A 17,051-nucleotide genomic window follows, 5' to 3' on the forward strand; every position below is an offset into this window, starting at 1 on the left:
GCGGCGTGGCGGCGGCTGCGAACACCCCTCCTAGCTTTTATAGAGTTCTTCACATAGGTTGTGCACATCTTTGTGCACTTATTGCTTGGGAGATTTATTGGGGGGTTATTCTTGTAAGAGAAGCAGAAGATATTGAGGTGGCAAAAATATACAGAAGAACTGTACAAAAAAGATCTTCACAACCCAGATAGTCACGATGGTGTGATCACTCACCTAGAGCCAGACATCCTGGAATGTGAAGTCAAGTGGGCATAGGAAGCATCACTATGAACAAAGCTAGTGGATGGAATTCCAGTTGAGCTCTTTCAAATCCTGAAAGATGATGCTGTCAAAGTGCTGCACTCAATATGCCAGCAAATTTGGAAAACTCAGCAGTGGCCACAGGACTGGAAAAGGTCAGTTTTCATTCCAATCCCAGAGAAAGGCAATGCCAAAGAATGCTCAAACTACTGCACAATTGCACTCAACTCACACGCTAGTAAAGTAATGCTCAAAATTCTCCAAGCCAGGCTTCAGCAATACGTGAACCGGGAACTTCCAGATGTTCAAGCTGGTTTTAGAAAAGGCAGAGGAACCAGAGATCAAATTGCCAACATCCACTGGATCATGGAAAAAGCAGGAGAGTTCCAGAGAAACATCTATTTCTGCTTTCTTGACTATGCCAAAGCCTTTGACTGTGTGGATCCCAATAAACTGTGGAAAATTCTGAAAGAGATGGGAATACCAGACCACTGGACCAGCCTCTTGAGAAACCTATATGCAGGTCAGGAAGCAACAGTTAGAACTGGACATGGAACAGACTGGTTCCAAATAGGAAAAGGAGTACATCAAGGCTGTATATTGTCACCCTGCTTATTTAACTAATATGCAGAGTACCTCATGAGAAACACTGGGCTGGAAGAAACACAAGCTGGAATCAAGATTGCTGGGAGAAATATCAATAACCTCAGATATGCAGATGATACCACCCTTATGGCAGAAAGTGAAGAGGAACTAAAAAGCCTCTCAATGAAAGTGAAAGAGGAGAGTGAAAAAGTTGGCTTAAAGCTCAATATTCAGAAAACTAAGATCATGGCATCTGGTCCCATCACTTCATGGTAAATAGATGGGGAAACAGTGGAAACAGTGACAGACTTTATTTTGGGGAGCTCCAAAATCACTGCAGATGGTGATTGCAGCCATGAAATTAAAAGACGCTTACTCCTTGGAAGGAAAGTTATGACCAACTTAGATAGCATATTCAAAAGCAGAGACATTACTTTGCCAACAAAGGTCCGTCTAGTCAAGGCTATGGTTTTTCCAGTAGTCATGTATGGATGTGAGAGTTGGACTGTGAAGAAGGCTGAGCACCGAAGAATTGATGCTTTTGAACTCTGGTGTTGGAGAAGACTGTTGAGAGTCCTTTGGACTGCAAGGAGATCCAACCAGTCCATTCTAAAGGAGATCAATCCTGGATGTTCTTTGGAAGGAATGATGCTAAAGCTGAAACTCCAGTACTTTGGTCACCTCTTGTGAAGAGTTGACTCATTGGAAAAGACCCTGATGCTGGGAGGGGTTGGGGGCAGGAGGAGAAGGGGACGACAGAGGATGAGATGGCTGGATGGTATCACTGACTCGATGGATGTGAGTTTGAGTGAACTCCAGGAGTTGGTGATGGACAGGGAGGCCTGGTGTGCTGCAATGCATGGGGCCTCAGAGTCGGACACGACTGAGCAAGTGAACTGATTCTTGTAAGTGGAATATTTTCTTCTAACTTTTCCATGTGCCTGCTGTTTATGCATAGGAATGTGAGGTGTTTTGGTAGGTTACTTCTGTGTCTGACCCCCTAGAGAAATCTCTCACTGCCTGCCACCTTTTCTGGTTGCCTCCCTTGAATTTTTCCAGAGTAAACATAATTATTTGACCTCTTCCTTTCTTCTTAAAGGGCTTCTTTTTTTTTTTTCTCTTGCCTACTTTCATCAGCTAGAAACCTCATACAAAGCAGTGGTGCAGGGCATTGTTTTGTGCCAGAGTCTCATGGAGCCTTCTGTTGCTTCCAGTCATTACAGATGAATCTGATTTGGGGGCTTGGTGCATGTGTGTGTGTGCGTCTGTGTGTATAATTTTATCATGCTAATGATATGTTAATTAGGTACCTCAAATTAGAAGTATACTTTTCTAATTTGATAAAAGATTTTGTTAGTAAATGATAAATGCTGTCAAATGCCTTTTAACATCTATTACAGATGATGATTTTTCTTCTTTAATATATTAATGTAAAGTGAATTAAAATATGTCCTAATATCAAAACTTCCTTGTTATATCATACAAGTCTCACTTGTTTCTGGTGACTTTTTCCCTTTCAATGATCCTGTGGATTTTATTTGCTAATATTTTATTTTGGAGTTTTGCATTGATTTCTTTCTTTTTTTTTTTTTTTTACATAAATGAGGTTGGGCTGTGGTTTTCCTTTGTTGTGCTATAGTGGTTGGTTTTTGGCCTCAACAGATTCCTGATAAAGAATTTGGAAGTATCTCTTCTTCCTCTAGGCACTGGAGCAGTTTACAGAGCGTGGAAGTTAGCGTTTAAGCTGGCTGGTTTCACCTGGGAAGCCATCTCTGCCTGAGGCTGGGGTCCCTTCTCCCCACTCCCACCATGGGGCTTTGGGGATGCTGGTGTCATTTTTAACAGCTTTCTCAGTTTCTCCTGATCTAGTTAGATATTTTCTCCCTTGGTGCTTGTTGGCACCTTGGGCTTCCCAGGTGGTGCCAGTGGTAAATAACCCACCTGCCAATGCAGAGAGACACAAGAGATGAGGGTTCGACCCCTGGGTCAGGAAGATACCCCAGAGAAGGAAATGGTACCCTGCTCCAGTATTCTTGTCTGGAAGATTCCATAGACAGAGGGGCCTGACAGACTACTGTCCATGGGTTTGCAAAGAGCTGAACATGACTGAACATGCACACACTCCTTTTTTTTCCCCTAGATAATATCCATCTCCTCTTGAGTTTTCAGATTTGTTTACATAATCAGCCTCGACAGTCCCCTTTTCATCCTGATCAACTCAACCCCTCTCCCCACCAGTCCCCGTGGACTGACTTAAGGTTGTCATTTTTCTGTTCGTTTATCAATTTGTGAGAACTTTGACATTCGGAGAATGCATACATGCTTCCAGGGAGAAATAAACTAAGACACACATCACATCCCAGATGCCCTGAGTCAGCGGGAACTCACTGGAAAGCATCCTTTATTGGACAGCGCCAGGGATCTTGCTCCTCTCTGGGAAGCTGAATTCCAAGTTTACAGGCCAGAGTGCTTCAGCATGACCTCATTTCCACCCACTCCTTCCCCATCTTTAAAATAATTGAGAAGTGAGATTAGGTAATAAAAGCTGACTCAGTTTTTCCTTAGATGTGGGTTGAGTGGGTCAGCTCTCCTCACTTTGACAAGGGTCCACATGAACTGCTTTTTCTCTTCCACTTCTGTTGTAAACTCAGACTCACCCTTAAACAATGGCCATCCTTTAATGTGGTCATAACCCCAACAGACGGCAAGAAGGGGACTGAGCGGTGAAGGGGAGCACACATGCAACCCCAAAACGTGCCACTTAAGTATAATTGTTGTTTCGAGCTGAAGGCAGTTGTGTTAGTTTTGGTGTGCAGCAAAATGATTCAGTTTTACATGTACGTATATCTATTCTTTTCTTAGATTCTTTTCCCTTCTAGATTATTACAGAGTGTTGAGTAGAGTTCCCTGTGATATACAGTAGGTCTTGTTGATTACCTATTTTATATATAGTAGTGAATATATGGGCTTCCCAGAGAGGTAAAGAATCCACCTGTCAATGCAGGAGATGCTGGTTTGATCCCTCAGTCAGGAAGATCCCCTGGAGGAGGAAATGGTAACCTACTCCAGCATTCTTGCCTGGAGAATCACGTGGATGGAGGAACCTTGCAGGTTATAGGGTCTCAAAGAGTCAGATATGCCTGAGCACGTGTGCGCACACACACACATACACACTCACAGTGCATATATGTTAATTCCAGCCTCCTAATTTATCCCTGCCCCACCAACTTTACCTTTTGGTAACCAAAAGTTTGTTTTCCAAATCTGTGAGTCTGTTTTGTAAATAAGCTCATTTGTATCCCTTTTAGATTCCACATATAAGTGATATCAGATGGTACTTGTGTTTCTCTTTCTGACTTCACTTAGTGTGATCATCTCTAGGTCAATCCATGTTGCTGCAAATGGCATTATTTTATTTTTTTCTATGTAATACTCAATAATATACCACACCTTTATCCATTCATCTGCTGATGCACATTTAGGTTGCTTCCATATCTTGGCTATTGTAAATAAGTGCTGCATTGAACATTGGAGTGCACGTATCTTGGTTTTCTCCAGATATATGCCCAGGAGTGGGATTTCAGGATCATATTATAGCTCTATTTTTAGTTTTTTAAGGAACCTCTATACTGTTCTCCATTGTGAGTACACCAGTTTACATTCCCACCAACAGTGTAGGAGGATTCCCTTTTCTCCATATCCTTTCCAGTGTTTATTTTTGGTAGACTTTTTGATGGTGGTCATCCTGACCAGTCCCTGAGGTGGTACTTCATTGTAGTTTTGATTTGCATTTCTCTAATAATTAGCAGTGTTGAATGTCTTTTCATGTGCTTTTTGGTATTTCTTGCTATCCGTATGTCTTCTTTGGAGCAATGTCTATTTAGATCTTCTGCCTATGTTTTTGATTTTTTTTTTTTTAATTGAGCTGCATGAGCTGTTTGTATATTTTGGAGATTTAACCCCTTGTTGGTCACTTCATTTGCAAATATTTTCTCCCATCTGTCAGTTGTCTTTTTGTTTTGTTTATGGTTTCCTTTGCTGTGCTAAAGCTTTTAAGTTTAATCAAGTCCCATTTGTTTATTTTTTGTTTTTTCTTTACTCTAGGAGGTGGATCAAAAAAGATCTGTGATTTGTGTCAAGGAGTGTTCTGCCTGTGTTTTCCTCTAAGAGTTTTATAATGTACAGCTTTACATCTAGATCTTTAATCTATTTTGAGTTTATCTTTGTGTATGATGCTAAGGAGTGTTCTAATTTCATGTAGCTGTCCAGTTTTCCCAGAACCACTTATTGCAGAGACTGTTTTCTCTCCGTTGTATATTCTTTCCTCCTTTGTTATAGATTAGGTGGCCATAGGATCATGGGCTTGTCTCTGGGCTTCTATCCTGTTCCATTCATCTATATTTCTATTTTTGTGCCTGTACTATACTGTTTTGATTGTTGTATTTTTGTAGTACAGTCTGAAGTGAGAGAGCTTGATTTTTCCAGCTCTGTTTGTTGTTGTTGTCATTTGTTTTTGGCTGTGACACACAGGACCTTAGTTCCCAAACCAGGGATCAAACCCATGCCCCTGCAGTGGAAGTATGGAGTCTTAACCACTGGGCCACAGGAAAGTCCCTGTTTTTCTTTCTCAAGATTACTTGGGCTATTCAGGGTCTTTTGTGTTTCCACACAAATTGTAAAAATTTTTTGTTCTAATTCTGTGACAAATTCTGTTGGTAATTTGATAGTGATTGCATTCAATCTGTAGATTGCTTTGGGTAGTGTAATCATTTTCACAATATTGATTATTCCAATCCAAGAATATGGTATATCTCTTTGTCTGTCTGTGTTGTCTGTGACTTTTTTCATGAGTGTCTTTACTGTGTTACGAGTACAGGTATTTTGCCTCCTTAGGTAGGTTTATTCCTAAGTATTTTATTCTTTCCATTGCAGTGATAAATGCAATTGTTTCCTGAATTACTGATCTTTCATATTGTAAGTGTATAGAAATGCAAGAGATTTCTGTGTGTCAACTTTATACCTTGCGACTTTATCAAGTTCATTGAGCTCTAGTGGTTTTCTGGTGGCATCTTTAGGATTCTCTGTGTATAGCATCATGCCATCTGCAGAGAGTGACAGTTTTACTTCTTTTCCTGTTTGGATCAGTGTTGTTTCTTTTTCTTCTCTGATTGCTGTGGCCAGGACTTCCAAAACTATGTTGAATAAAAGTGGTGAGAATGAACGTCCTTTGTCTTGTTCCTGATCTTAGAGGAGATGCTTTCAGTTTTTCACTATGATGAGTATGATATTAGCTGTAAGTTTGTCATATATAACCTTTATTATGTTGAGATAGGTTTCCTTTATGCCCACTTTCTGGAGAGTTTTTTTTTTTTTTTTAATAATAAGTGGGTGTTGAATTTTGTCAAAAGCATCTACTGAGATAATCATATGGTTTTTATTTTTCAATTTGTTAATGTGTTGGATCACACTAATTGATTTGCAGATATTGAAAAATCCTTGCATGTTGATCCCAAATTTCCTAACCATCCCTTCCCTTATCCTTTCTCCTGGTAACCATAAGTTCATTCTCTATGTCTGTGAGTCTGTTTCTGTTTTATAAATAAGTTCATTGGTATGGTTTCTTTGTAGATTCTGCATATAAGGGAAGTCTGCTCAATATTATGTGGCAGACTGAATGGGGGAAGTTTGGGGGAGAATAGATACATGTATATGTATGGCTGAGTCCCTCTCCTGTCCACTTGAAACTGTCACAACAGTATTAACCATCTGTACTCCAGTATAAAATAAAAAAAGAAAAATCCTTGCATCCCTGGATAAATCGCATTTGATCATGGTGTATGGTCCTTTTAGTGTGCTGTTGGGTTCAGTTTGCTCTATTTTGTTGAGGATTGTTGCAAATATGTTCATCAGTGATGTTGGCATGTCATTTTCTGTGTGATATCTTTGTTGGGTTTTGGTATCAGGGCCTCGTAGAATGAGTTTGGGAGTGTTCCTTCATCTGAAGTTTTTGGAAATAGTTTCAGAAAGATATGTGTGTCAGAAGGATCTCCTCTCTAAATGTTTGATAGGATTTGCCTGTGAAGCCATCTGGTCCTAGACTTTTGTTTGTTGGGAATTTTCTAATCACGGTTTCAATTTCAGTGCTTGTAATTGTGTGGCAGTCACTCAGCTGTGTCTGACTCTTTGCGACCCCGTGGACTGTAGCCCGCCAGGCTTCCTTGGTCCATGGAGTTCTCCAGGTGAGAATACTGGAGTCGGTTGCCATTCCCTTCTGCAGAGGATCTTCCCAACCCAGGGATCAAACCTAGGTCTCCTGCAACAGGCAGATTCTTTACCGCCTGAGCCACCAGCAACCCTTTTGCTTGTGATTGGTGTGTTCATATTTTCTATTTATTCCTGGTTCATTTTGGAAGATTGTATACACCTTCCTAAGAATTTGTCCCAAATCCTCTAAGTTGTCCTTTTAATTTTCCTCTCATGATCTTTTGTATTTCTGTGGTGTCTGTTGTAGCTTCTCCTTTTTCATTTCTAATTTTATTGATTTGAGCTCTGTCCTTTTTTATTCTTGATGAGTCTGGCTAAAGGTTTATCGATTTTGTTTATCTTTTCAAAGAACCAGCATTTAGTTTCATTGATCTTTTCTATTGCTTTCTTCATCTCTATTTCATTTATTTCTGCTCTGATCTTTATGATTTCTTTTGTTCTGCTAACTTTGACTTTTGTTTGTTCTTCTTTCTCTAGTTGCTTTTGGTGTAAGGGTAGGTTGTTTATTTGGGATTTTTCTAGTTTCCTGAGGTAAGATTATACTGTTATAAACTTCCCTCTTAGAACTGCTTTTGCTATGTCCCACAGATTTTGAATCATCATATATTCATTTGTCTCTAAGTATTTTTTGATCTTCTCTTTGATATCTTTAGTGATCCATTGGTAGTTTCATAGCATATTGTTTAGCTTCCATGTGTTTGTGGTTTTTTTTGTTTGTTTGTTTTTGTAGTTGGTTTCTAATCTTGTTAGGGAGAGACCACTTTTAAAATCTGTTTATTCATTGATGGACACTTGGGTTGCTTTCTATCTTCTTCCTTCCTTCGTTTTTAACCTTTAAAAACTCTCAGGGACAAAAAGCATCATGTACACCTGTGGTGGATTCATGTCAATCTATGCCAAAACCAATACAGAATTGTAAAGTAAAAATTAAAAATAAATAAATAAATTTAAAAAATAAAATAAAATAAAATAAAAATAAATTAACTTAAAAAAAAAAAAAAAACCAGCTACACGTCATGCCCTTCCTATATGGAGTTTCCATTTTCTTCTATTCCTAACCATCTTTTGTCCATATGTAGTCATTATTATTACAGATTTTAATGCACTCTTCCGCTTTACTTGGAAGCTAATTCTTTTTTATGTTAAGACATTGCCTGATGCTGAACTTTTTGACAAATGAGTTCAAGATAGTGTTTGCAATACAAGTTAAAAAAAATTTTTTTCCCTGTTGGCTGTCTTTAATTTTTATTATCTGGAGTAATAAAATTATTTTGAAATCTTTTGGAATCATTTGTCTCCTTTCACTCCCTCGTTTTGGATAAAGGCCCGGGAATGGGCTTATCAGGTCAAAGGAAAGAATGGTTTTAAGACTTTCAAAACCTGCTACTGAGGTTGTTCGTAACTGAAACTGCCCTTTACAGAATTTGAGGGGAGGGATTTTGCTGACAGCCTCAACGGTTCTGGGTATTATTATTTATGTGTCTATTTTATAATGTAATAAGTTAGGTTATGATTATTGTTCTCATTCACATTTGATTTCCAGTCTTGTTAAATGTTCTGCCTAATGTTTACTTGTCAGCTGTATTTTTCTACTTTTGAATTGCCTTCTCTGACCCTTTACCAGATTATCTCATGGAGAGTCAATTTCAGAGGAATTTACCTGGACCTGCTCTTAGCTGGCTGCAGGTATAAACATTTATAGGTATTAAATTTTTTTTTTTGGCTGTGCTAGGCTTTCGTTGCTGCATGGGCTTTTGCTTTCTCTAGCTGTGGTGTGCAGGCTTCTCACTGCCGTGGCTTCCCTTGCTGTGAGCGCAGGCTCTAGTGTGCATGGGTTTCAGTAGCTGTGGCTTCCAGGCTTTAGAGCACAGGGTCCATAGTTCTGGCTCATGGGCTACTTATAGGTAATTTTTAATGGAATCCTTCCCTGTTTTTCTAAATGCCACACATGTGCATGCACACCCCCACACACTACAAATCGCCAAGTATTGCTGTTGAGTCAGCCTGGAGAAGGAGGAACTGTGTTCCGTCCTGGGGGCCCCAGTGCCCCGAGCCCACTGCTAGGTTCCTGGTCAGTGTGTGAGGGACAGGGCGGGGAGGCAGGCTGGCAAGTTTTTCTGCAGTTTCCTTTCTGGGCCGGAAATCCCTGAGCCATTGCACAGGTTTAGAAACCTACAGGTGGTTGTAACGTGTGAGCGCAGCCATCTCCGGCCTCTTTAGGCCCCTGCATTCCAGAGGTTTGCCTTCCATCACCCCCTTCCCTCCTCCTCCAGGGCCAAGTTCCAAGGCCCAACACAGCACCTCAGTGGGTGCATTTCTGCTCAGGCATGAGACGGCTTTTGGGTCATTTTGATGCCTATTTTTTTCCTTGTATTTATAATTTTAAAAAATCTTTTTTATTTGGCTGCACCGGGTCTTAGTTGGGGCACACAGGATCTTCAATCTTCATTGCAGCATGTGAGATCTTTAGCATGCATGCAGACTCTTAGTTGTGGCACGTGGGACCTAGTTCCCTGACCAGGGGGATTGAACCCAGGTCCCTGCATTGGGAACGTGGAGTTTTAGCCACTGGACCACTGGGGAAGTCCCTGTTTTGATGCCTATTAGGAAAAAGTGAACAAGCATTCCACATTATGGTTTGGGATACAGCTGAAGTTCATTTAACTCTTTTGTAAAGATCAGACTACAGGCACACCTCGGTGATGTCTGGGTTCAGTTCCAGACCACTGACATAAAGTGAGTCATAGAAACATTTTGGCTTTCCACTGCTTACAACAGTTATGGTTATACTGTAGTCTATTGAGTGTGCAATACCATTGTTTCTAAAGAATAAAAAAAAAGCAGTGTGCATATCTTAATTATTGCTAAAAAAATGCTAGTTGTAGTAGTAACATCACAGATTACCATAACACATACAATAATCGTGAAAAAGTCTGAAATATTGTGAGAATTACCAAAATGTGACACAGAGACACCAAATGAGCGATGCTCTGAGGAAAATGGCACTGACAGGTTTCCTCAACACGGGGCTGCTGCAAACCTTCCATTCATAAAATGTAAGCAACCCCTCCAAGCCCTCAAAATGCAGTGTCTGCAAAGTGCAAAGAAATGAGGTATGCCTATAGACTGTCCAAGGCCGCCGTGAAGTGGAAGGCAGATGGTTGTGGTGGGGCAGACGGGCCCAGATCAGCGCCAGCCTGGCCATCTGCTAGTCGTGTGACCTTGGGTACATGCCCTGGGCTCTCTGAGCCTGCTGCCGCTGCTGCTTCTGGTACTCAGGGATCGTCCACACCTCACTGGGTTATTATAAAGTCAGAGGGAAGAGCAAATGTGTTTTGAAGAGCAGAGCTTGGACTCTGGAGTCTTCTGGTTGTAATAACCACGGCAACACAGCACCCCTTCCAGAGTGTAGGAATGAGCAGGACCAGATCCCCAATTTGCATTCACTGCTGGAAAGTCTAAAACCCTCTCGAGTTCCTCTTTCTAAACTTCACTGAGCACCTGCTGTGTGCCAAGGATTACATGTGGGGAGGCCAAGGAAGCTGAGAACTGGCATCTGGCTTTCTGGTAGCCCCGAGTCTTATGGCTGACAGCTCACCCACTGCTCTGGACTCTTGATTCAGTGTAGAGGGTGTCTTGGGGGCCCCCTACTGGTGAGCGGGTTTCACAGCCACCCACGCCTCCCCCCTCCACCCCATCCCTCCAGTGGAACAGCTGACTCCACCAATCTAATACACGTGTGCTTGGATTCTGCCAGCTTTAATTTTTCAAGAGCAATGCCTTCCCCCAAAGAAAGTGAACAACTCTGCAGGCTGTACCCTTGGGGGCTGAATGCCCAGAGCACAGGTCCGTGGAAACCGGTCCCCTGGAACATTCAGCCTTAGAATCAGGATCTATGCCAAGAGGGAAGCACCCAACCAGGCTTTGATTAAGGGATTTGGGACCATCTGTTCCCCTCAAGGAACCTCATGCCTCAGGGGAAGCCAATCCCAAGCTAGGAAGACCTGGGGCAGCCTGACTCATACAGCAGAGGCTTCAGAAATAGCAGCCAGGCAAATGAAGAAATATCACAGGCAAGAACAGTTCCGAAGTGGCATTCCCTCTCCAGAGCGGGAACCAGTGGGCCAGGCTGTCTCCTGGATCACAGGGCAGGTGTTGAGGGAGATGGAGAATTATCCAGACCAGTGAGGGCTCCATCGCCCCCAGAGGTATTTCAAAATCACGAACAGTCCTTCTTTCCTGGATCCATCTCAGTCCCGATCTTCTCTGACTTCCTGGTATTTTGTGCTCATCATTCTACCCCAGACAAGAATCTTGACCTTGCTGGATGAGATGAGATTGAGCTGGATGAGATGGGATTGTGGCAGAAGGAGAGGAAGTCTCAGATCTTTGGCAAGCCTGGTGCTGGCTCAGGCAGAATCTCAAGCTGCAGAGAAAAGAGGAGAGAAGTATAATGCTTTGTGGACCCAGAGGACAGGGAACTCCCTGTTTCCTGGAATCAAGCTGGGGGCTCTTGTTACAGCCCTTGGCACAGTGCAGGCCCAGTAGGGTCAGGCCTCAAGTGGCCCCCATTAAAAGAGTATCTCCCCCTTCTAATGAGGAGATGGTTCCCAGCCTGGGAGAGGACTGGACCCCAGCACCTGATACTTTGGGAGTACAGATGATGTACCCAAAGTTGGTGGGTAAGGGGGTAAAAGAATCTGCCTGCAATGCAGGAGATGCAGGTTTGATCCCTGGGTCAGGAAAATCTCCTGGAGGAGGGAACCCACTCCAGTATTCTTGCCTGAAGAATCCCATGGACAGGGGAGCCTGGTGGGCTACAGTTCAGGGGGTCACAGAGAGTCAGACACAACTAAGCTATCTAGTCAGTTGGTGAAGGGGGAGTTCAGGAGCTGAATCCTGATGGAGAGAGGGTATCCAGGTCATGAAAGCAGTAGGGATATTCAGATGTTTCTGGAACACTTGGTGACCTCTGGATGACTTCTCTGCACGTTTAGAAAGAGCCACAGCCTTACCCCTTGGATCTCCAGTTCACTCTGAAGCAGGGACCTCTTCAATTTAGGGGTCACAGACCCAGGCAGATCCTCTGCACCTCTCTGAGCAAGACGCCATCAGCAGGTGAGTTTGTAAATTTAAAAAAAAATATTTATTAATTTTGACTGTGCCGGGTCTTAGTTGCAGCACACTGGATCTGTGATCTTGGTTGTGGCACACGGGATCTTTAGTTGCAGCACGCAGGATCTAGCTTCCTGGCCAGGGACTGAGTCTGGGCCCCCCTGCATTGGGAATGCAGAGTCTTAGCCTGTGGACCACCGGGGAAGTTTAGCAGGTGAGTTTTAATCTCTGTTTCTTTCTTTTTCTGGTCTCTGTGTGATGGGGTCATCAATATAATACGAAATAAAAGCAGAGACAAGAGTGTCTGTCTCCTTGCCAACCTGCTTCTGATGTTTGTCCATCAGCTATGATGTTAAAGGCTGGGTACCAAATACCTGAAGTTACCAGGTTAAGGAAGGTCCCTCCCAGACCTCGTTTGGTAAGAGAATGTTTAAAAGGAAAGTATGAGCATTAAAGAAGCTTACTGAATGCCTGTTCTGTCATCTGTTGATATTCTATCTTTGGTTCTTTTTCAGACGTGATATTATACCTTTAATAGTTTCTAGTTCCCTGCCAGAATGTACAGCCTGTGTTGGAAAAACCCACTTCTGGATTCCTGTTTGTGTCTATTGTCTGGTCTGTACTGGTTCTTGCTCTAAGAATTTTGTCTCCTTAAGTGTATCTATTTTTTCTTGATAATTACAGTGGTTGTAAGTACAGTATTTAGAGTTGTATCACCATGCCTAGCATATGAAGTAAGTGCTCAGTAAAAGTTTTTCATTCAAAAGTTTTTAGTTGTGGCAAAATACGCATAACAAAAAAGTTGACCATCTTAACAGGTCAGTAGTGTTAAGTTACTTTCAGTTTGTTGTGCAAACAACCCCCATCTCAGGAACCCTTTTCATCTTGCAAAATTGAAACTCTGTCCCCGTTAAACAACTCCCATTATCCCCTTAGACCAGCTCATGGCAACCACCATCCTATGTTCTATTTCTATGAATCTAACAACTATAGATGCCTCACATAAGGGGAATCAGAGAGTACTGGTCTCTTTGTGACTGGCCTATTTCACTTAGCGTAATGTCCTTGAAGTTCAGCCAGGCTGTGCTGTGTCATAATTGCCTTCCTTTTTAAGACTGAATAATATTCCATGGTACATATACACATATTTTGCTTATCCATTCAGGTGTTGATGGACACTCGGATTCTTGAAACTCATGGCTATTGTGAAGAATGATGTTCTGACAGTTGTACAAACATCTCTTTGAGACCCTGCTTTCACTTCTTTTGTGACATTATACCCAGAAGTGGAATGACTGGATCATAGGGTAATTTAATTTTGGGGGAACTGCCATGCTGTTTTCCATATTGGTTGCGCCATTTTCCATTGCCGCCAACAGTGCACAATGGTGCCAATTTCTTCACATCCTTGCTAACACTGTTCTCTAAGTTTTTGACAGTAGCCACCCTAATGGGTGTGAATTTGTATCTCATTGTGATTTTGATTTGCATTCCCCTAATGATGAGTGATATTGAGCATCTTCTCACGTACTTATTGGTCATTTGTATATCCTGTTTGGAGAAATGTCTAGTCAAATCCTTTGACCAATTTTTAAACAGGTTTTGTTGTTGAGTTGTAGGTATTCTTTGTCTATTTGGAATACTAACCCCCTATCAGATAATGATTTGCAAGTATTTCCTCCCATTCCACGACTTGCCTTTGTACTCTGTTGATCATGTCATTTCACACACAGAAGTTTTTAATTTTGGTGACGTCCAGTTGGCCTGTTTACTCTCGTTTTAAAGATTCATTTATACTTTTGGCTGTGTTGGGTCTTTGTTGCTGCACGTGAGCTTTCTCTAGTTGCGGCACACGGACTTCCCACTGCGGCAGCTTCTCTTGCTGCAGAGCAGCGCGGGCACCCGGGCTTAGCTGCACACACCACGTGGGGTCTTCTCGGATCGAGCCCATGTCCCCTGCAGTGGCAGGCAGATTCTCAACCGCTGGACCCCCAGGGGAGACCCCCCCTTATGTTTCCTTGTAAGAGTTGTACTGTTTTAGTTCTAATGTTTATGTATTTTATCTCTTTTGAGTTAATGCTTTAATATAACATTAGAGATGATCGTGTGTTTTTTTCCCCATCATTCTGTTAATATGGGGCATTGCATTGATTTTCTGTGTTGAACCATCGTTGCATTTCAGGAATAAACCCACCTGGTTATGATGTATAATCCTTTTAACGTGCTCTTGAATTCTGTTCACCAGTACAGTTGTCCCTCAGTATCCAATTGGCTCCAGGACCTCCCATGGATACCAAAATCTGTGGATGCTCAAGTCCCCTATATAAAGTGATGTAATATTTGCATACAGCCCATGTACATCCTCCTGTATAGTTTAAATAATCTCTAGGTTACTTAGAATACCTAAATACAATGTAAATGCTATGTAAATAGTTGCCAGCATGCAACAACTTCAAGATTTGCTTTTTGGAACTTTTCCGGATTTTTTTTTCAAATGTTTTCAATGTATAGTTGATTGAATCTGTGGATGTGGAACTCATAGGTATAGAGGGCCAACCGTTGTTTTTTTTTTTTTTGAGGATTTTTGCATCAGTATTCATCAGGGATATTGTTCTGTAGTTTTCTTGAAGTGTCCTTGTCTGACTTTGGTAACAAGATAATTCTGGCCTCATAAAATGGATTTAAAGATGTTCCCTCTGCTTCAAATTTTTGTAAGAGTTTGAGAAAGCTTGATTTCAATTCCCTAAATCTTCAGTAGAACTAGGCCATCTGGTCCCGGGCTTTCCTCTGTTGGGAGGTTTTTGATTACTGATTCAACTTGCTTGCTAGTTATAGATTTCTTGAAGATTCAGTTTTGGCAGGTAATATGTTTCTAGGAATTTATCCATTTCATCTTGATTGCCCAACTCATCATACAAGTGTTCATAGTACTCTCTCATAATCCTTTTTAGTCCTATAAAAATCAGTTGTAATGTTCCTGATTTCACTTTGGATTTTTACTTACTTGGGTCTTCTCTCTTTTTAAATTAGTCAATCTAGCTAAAGATTTGTCAATTTTGTTGATCTTTAAAAAAAAACAACTTTTGGTTTCATTGACTTTCATTTTTCTACTTTCTACTTCATTTATCTCTGAACTAATCTGTATGATTTCCTTCTTTCTGCAAGCTTTGAGTTTGATTTCCTCTTTTCAAGAATCCTTAAGAAGTTCGGTTGTTGATTTGAGCTCCTTTTTAAATGCAAGGATTTACAGCTATACATTTCCTTCTTAGCACTGCTGCTGCTGCTGCTAAGTCGCTTCAGTCATGTCCGACTCTGTGCGACCCCATAGACGGCAGCCCACCAGGCTCCCCCGTCCCTGGGATTCTGCAGGCAAAAATACTGGAGTGGTGCTTTCCCTCAATTCCATAGTTTTCATTTGTCTCAAGATATTTTCTAATTTAGCCTGTGATTACCATTGGGTGTTTGAGTGTGTTAATTTTGTATAATTTATGATTTGTCCAGTTTTTCCTTCTGCTATTTCTGGTTTCTTTGTGAGTGAAAAAGGGTTTGTATGACTTGAAATTTTAGAGGTTTATTAAGACTTGTTCTATGGCCTAACCTGGACATCGAACATTGAGAACAATGCTGAGAACACTTGAGAACAATGCTGCTATGTATATATATATGTATACGTCAGGTCTGGTTGAGCTGCAGTGTTATTCAAATTCTCTGTTTCCTTATTAATCTTTTCAGTTGTTCTATCCATTATTGAAGTGTACCCTCTTTCAGTTACTATTTGTATGCAATACCTTTTTCCCCATCCTTTCACTTTCAACATGTATGTGTCCTTAGATCTAAAGTGAGTCTCTTGAAGACAGCTCAAATTATTCCAATTTTCAGTTCCTGAACTTATTATTATAATTCCTACTTCTTTGTTGAGAGTCTCATTTTTCTCATACTTTCTCATATTTTCCTAATTTCACTTAGTTGCCTGCCGTCTTTCCTCTCCTTCAGCTTGTTGAGCATATTTGAGACGTTGTTTTGAAACCTATCAGTAAGTAACAGGCCTATGTTTCTTGAGAGTTTCTGGAGATCTACTCTGTTTCTCTGAACGGGCCCAGTCTCCCTGCTTCTTTGTATGTCTTGTCATCTTTTGTTGGAACAGGGCATTTGAAAAGACACCCACCTCTCCCATTCTTTGCAGACTGCCCCTGTTCAGGGGAAGGCCTTCACTAATCAGCCTGGTATGAAAGTTCAGGGTTCTTTCAAATACTTTCTAGAGGGTGTATCTTCCCTGGGCCGGTCTGTGTATACTTTAACTCCAGATTCCCAGCAGACTAGCCGTCTCACCCCCACTTCTCAGGGATTTAGATACAGTGTTGTATCCGTCTGTCCATAATCTTTCCCCCAGTCACCTGCAGGCCTGCAGACTCTTGGCAGCTGTCTCTGGCAGCAGCACCTACCCCTGCTTTCAGCAACCACCCACATGGTATCCAAACCACGCCAGCCTTCTCGTCACCACTGAGTCAGAGACAGGAACCTGTGCCCTGGCAGGTCCCAGACAAGTCAGCACATTGCAAGCCAGTTCCATTCGTTTCCTTCTACCCCAAAGCAGGAGCCAGGAACCGACTGCTTCTCTGAGAGTGTACAGGGAAGGCAAGCAAAAAAACATGCCATGAAATTTCCTACTGTTTGGAGTGAGACTTTTTCTCAGTCAGGCACTCACTTGATTGTTGCTGCTGCTTAACTGGTTTCTAGGGTTCTCACAAAGCTACTTTGGTCCATTTATTGTTCTATAGTCAGTGTTTCCACAGAGGAATAAGGATTTGTAGATTTCTAGCCTGCTGCCTTGCTGATGTCACTCTCCG

The 17,051-nt window shown here is 41.7% G+C and overlaps 1 protein-coding gene across 1 annotated transcript in view; it reads right to left on the reverse strand.

Moving 5' to 3' along the window:
* Positions 1 to 10,832: 10,832 nt before the first annotated feature.
* LOC120882450 overlaps positions 10,833 to 17,051 on the reverse strand; it is a 165,715-nt gene continuing 159,496 nt past the window's right edge. Inside the window, 1 exon segment of the mRNA XM_040266466.1 lies at positions 10,833 to 11,515. Within this exon segment, the coding sequence (XP_040122400.1) occupies positions 11,511 to 11,515 (5 nt within the window). The 3' untranslated portion in view covers positions 10,833 to 11,510.

The sequence above is a fragment of the Oryx dammah genome, unplaced genomic scaffold, assembly GCF_014754425.2.
Source record: "Oryx dammah isolate SB20612 unplaced genomic scaffold, SCBI_Odam_1.1 HiC_scaffold_2, whole genome shotgun sequence".
Lineage (NCBI taxonomy): Eukaryota > Metazoa > Chordata > Mammalia > Artiodactyla > Bovidae > Oryx > Oryx dammah.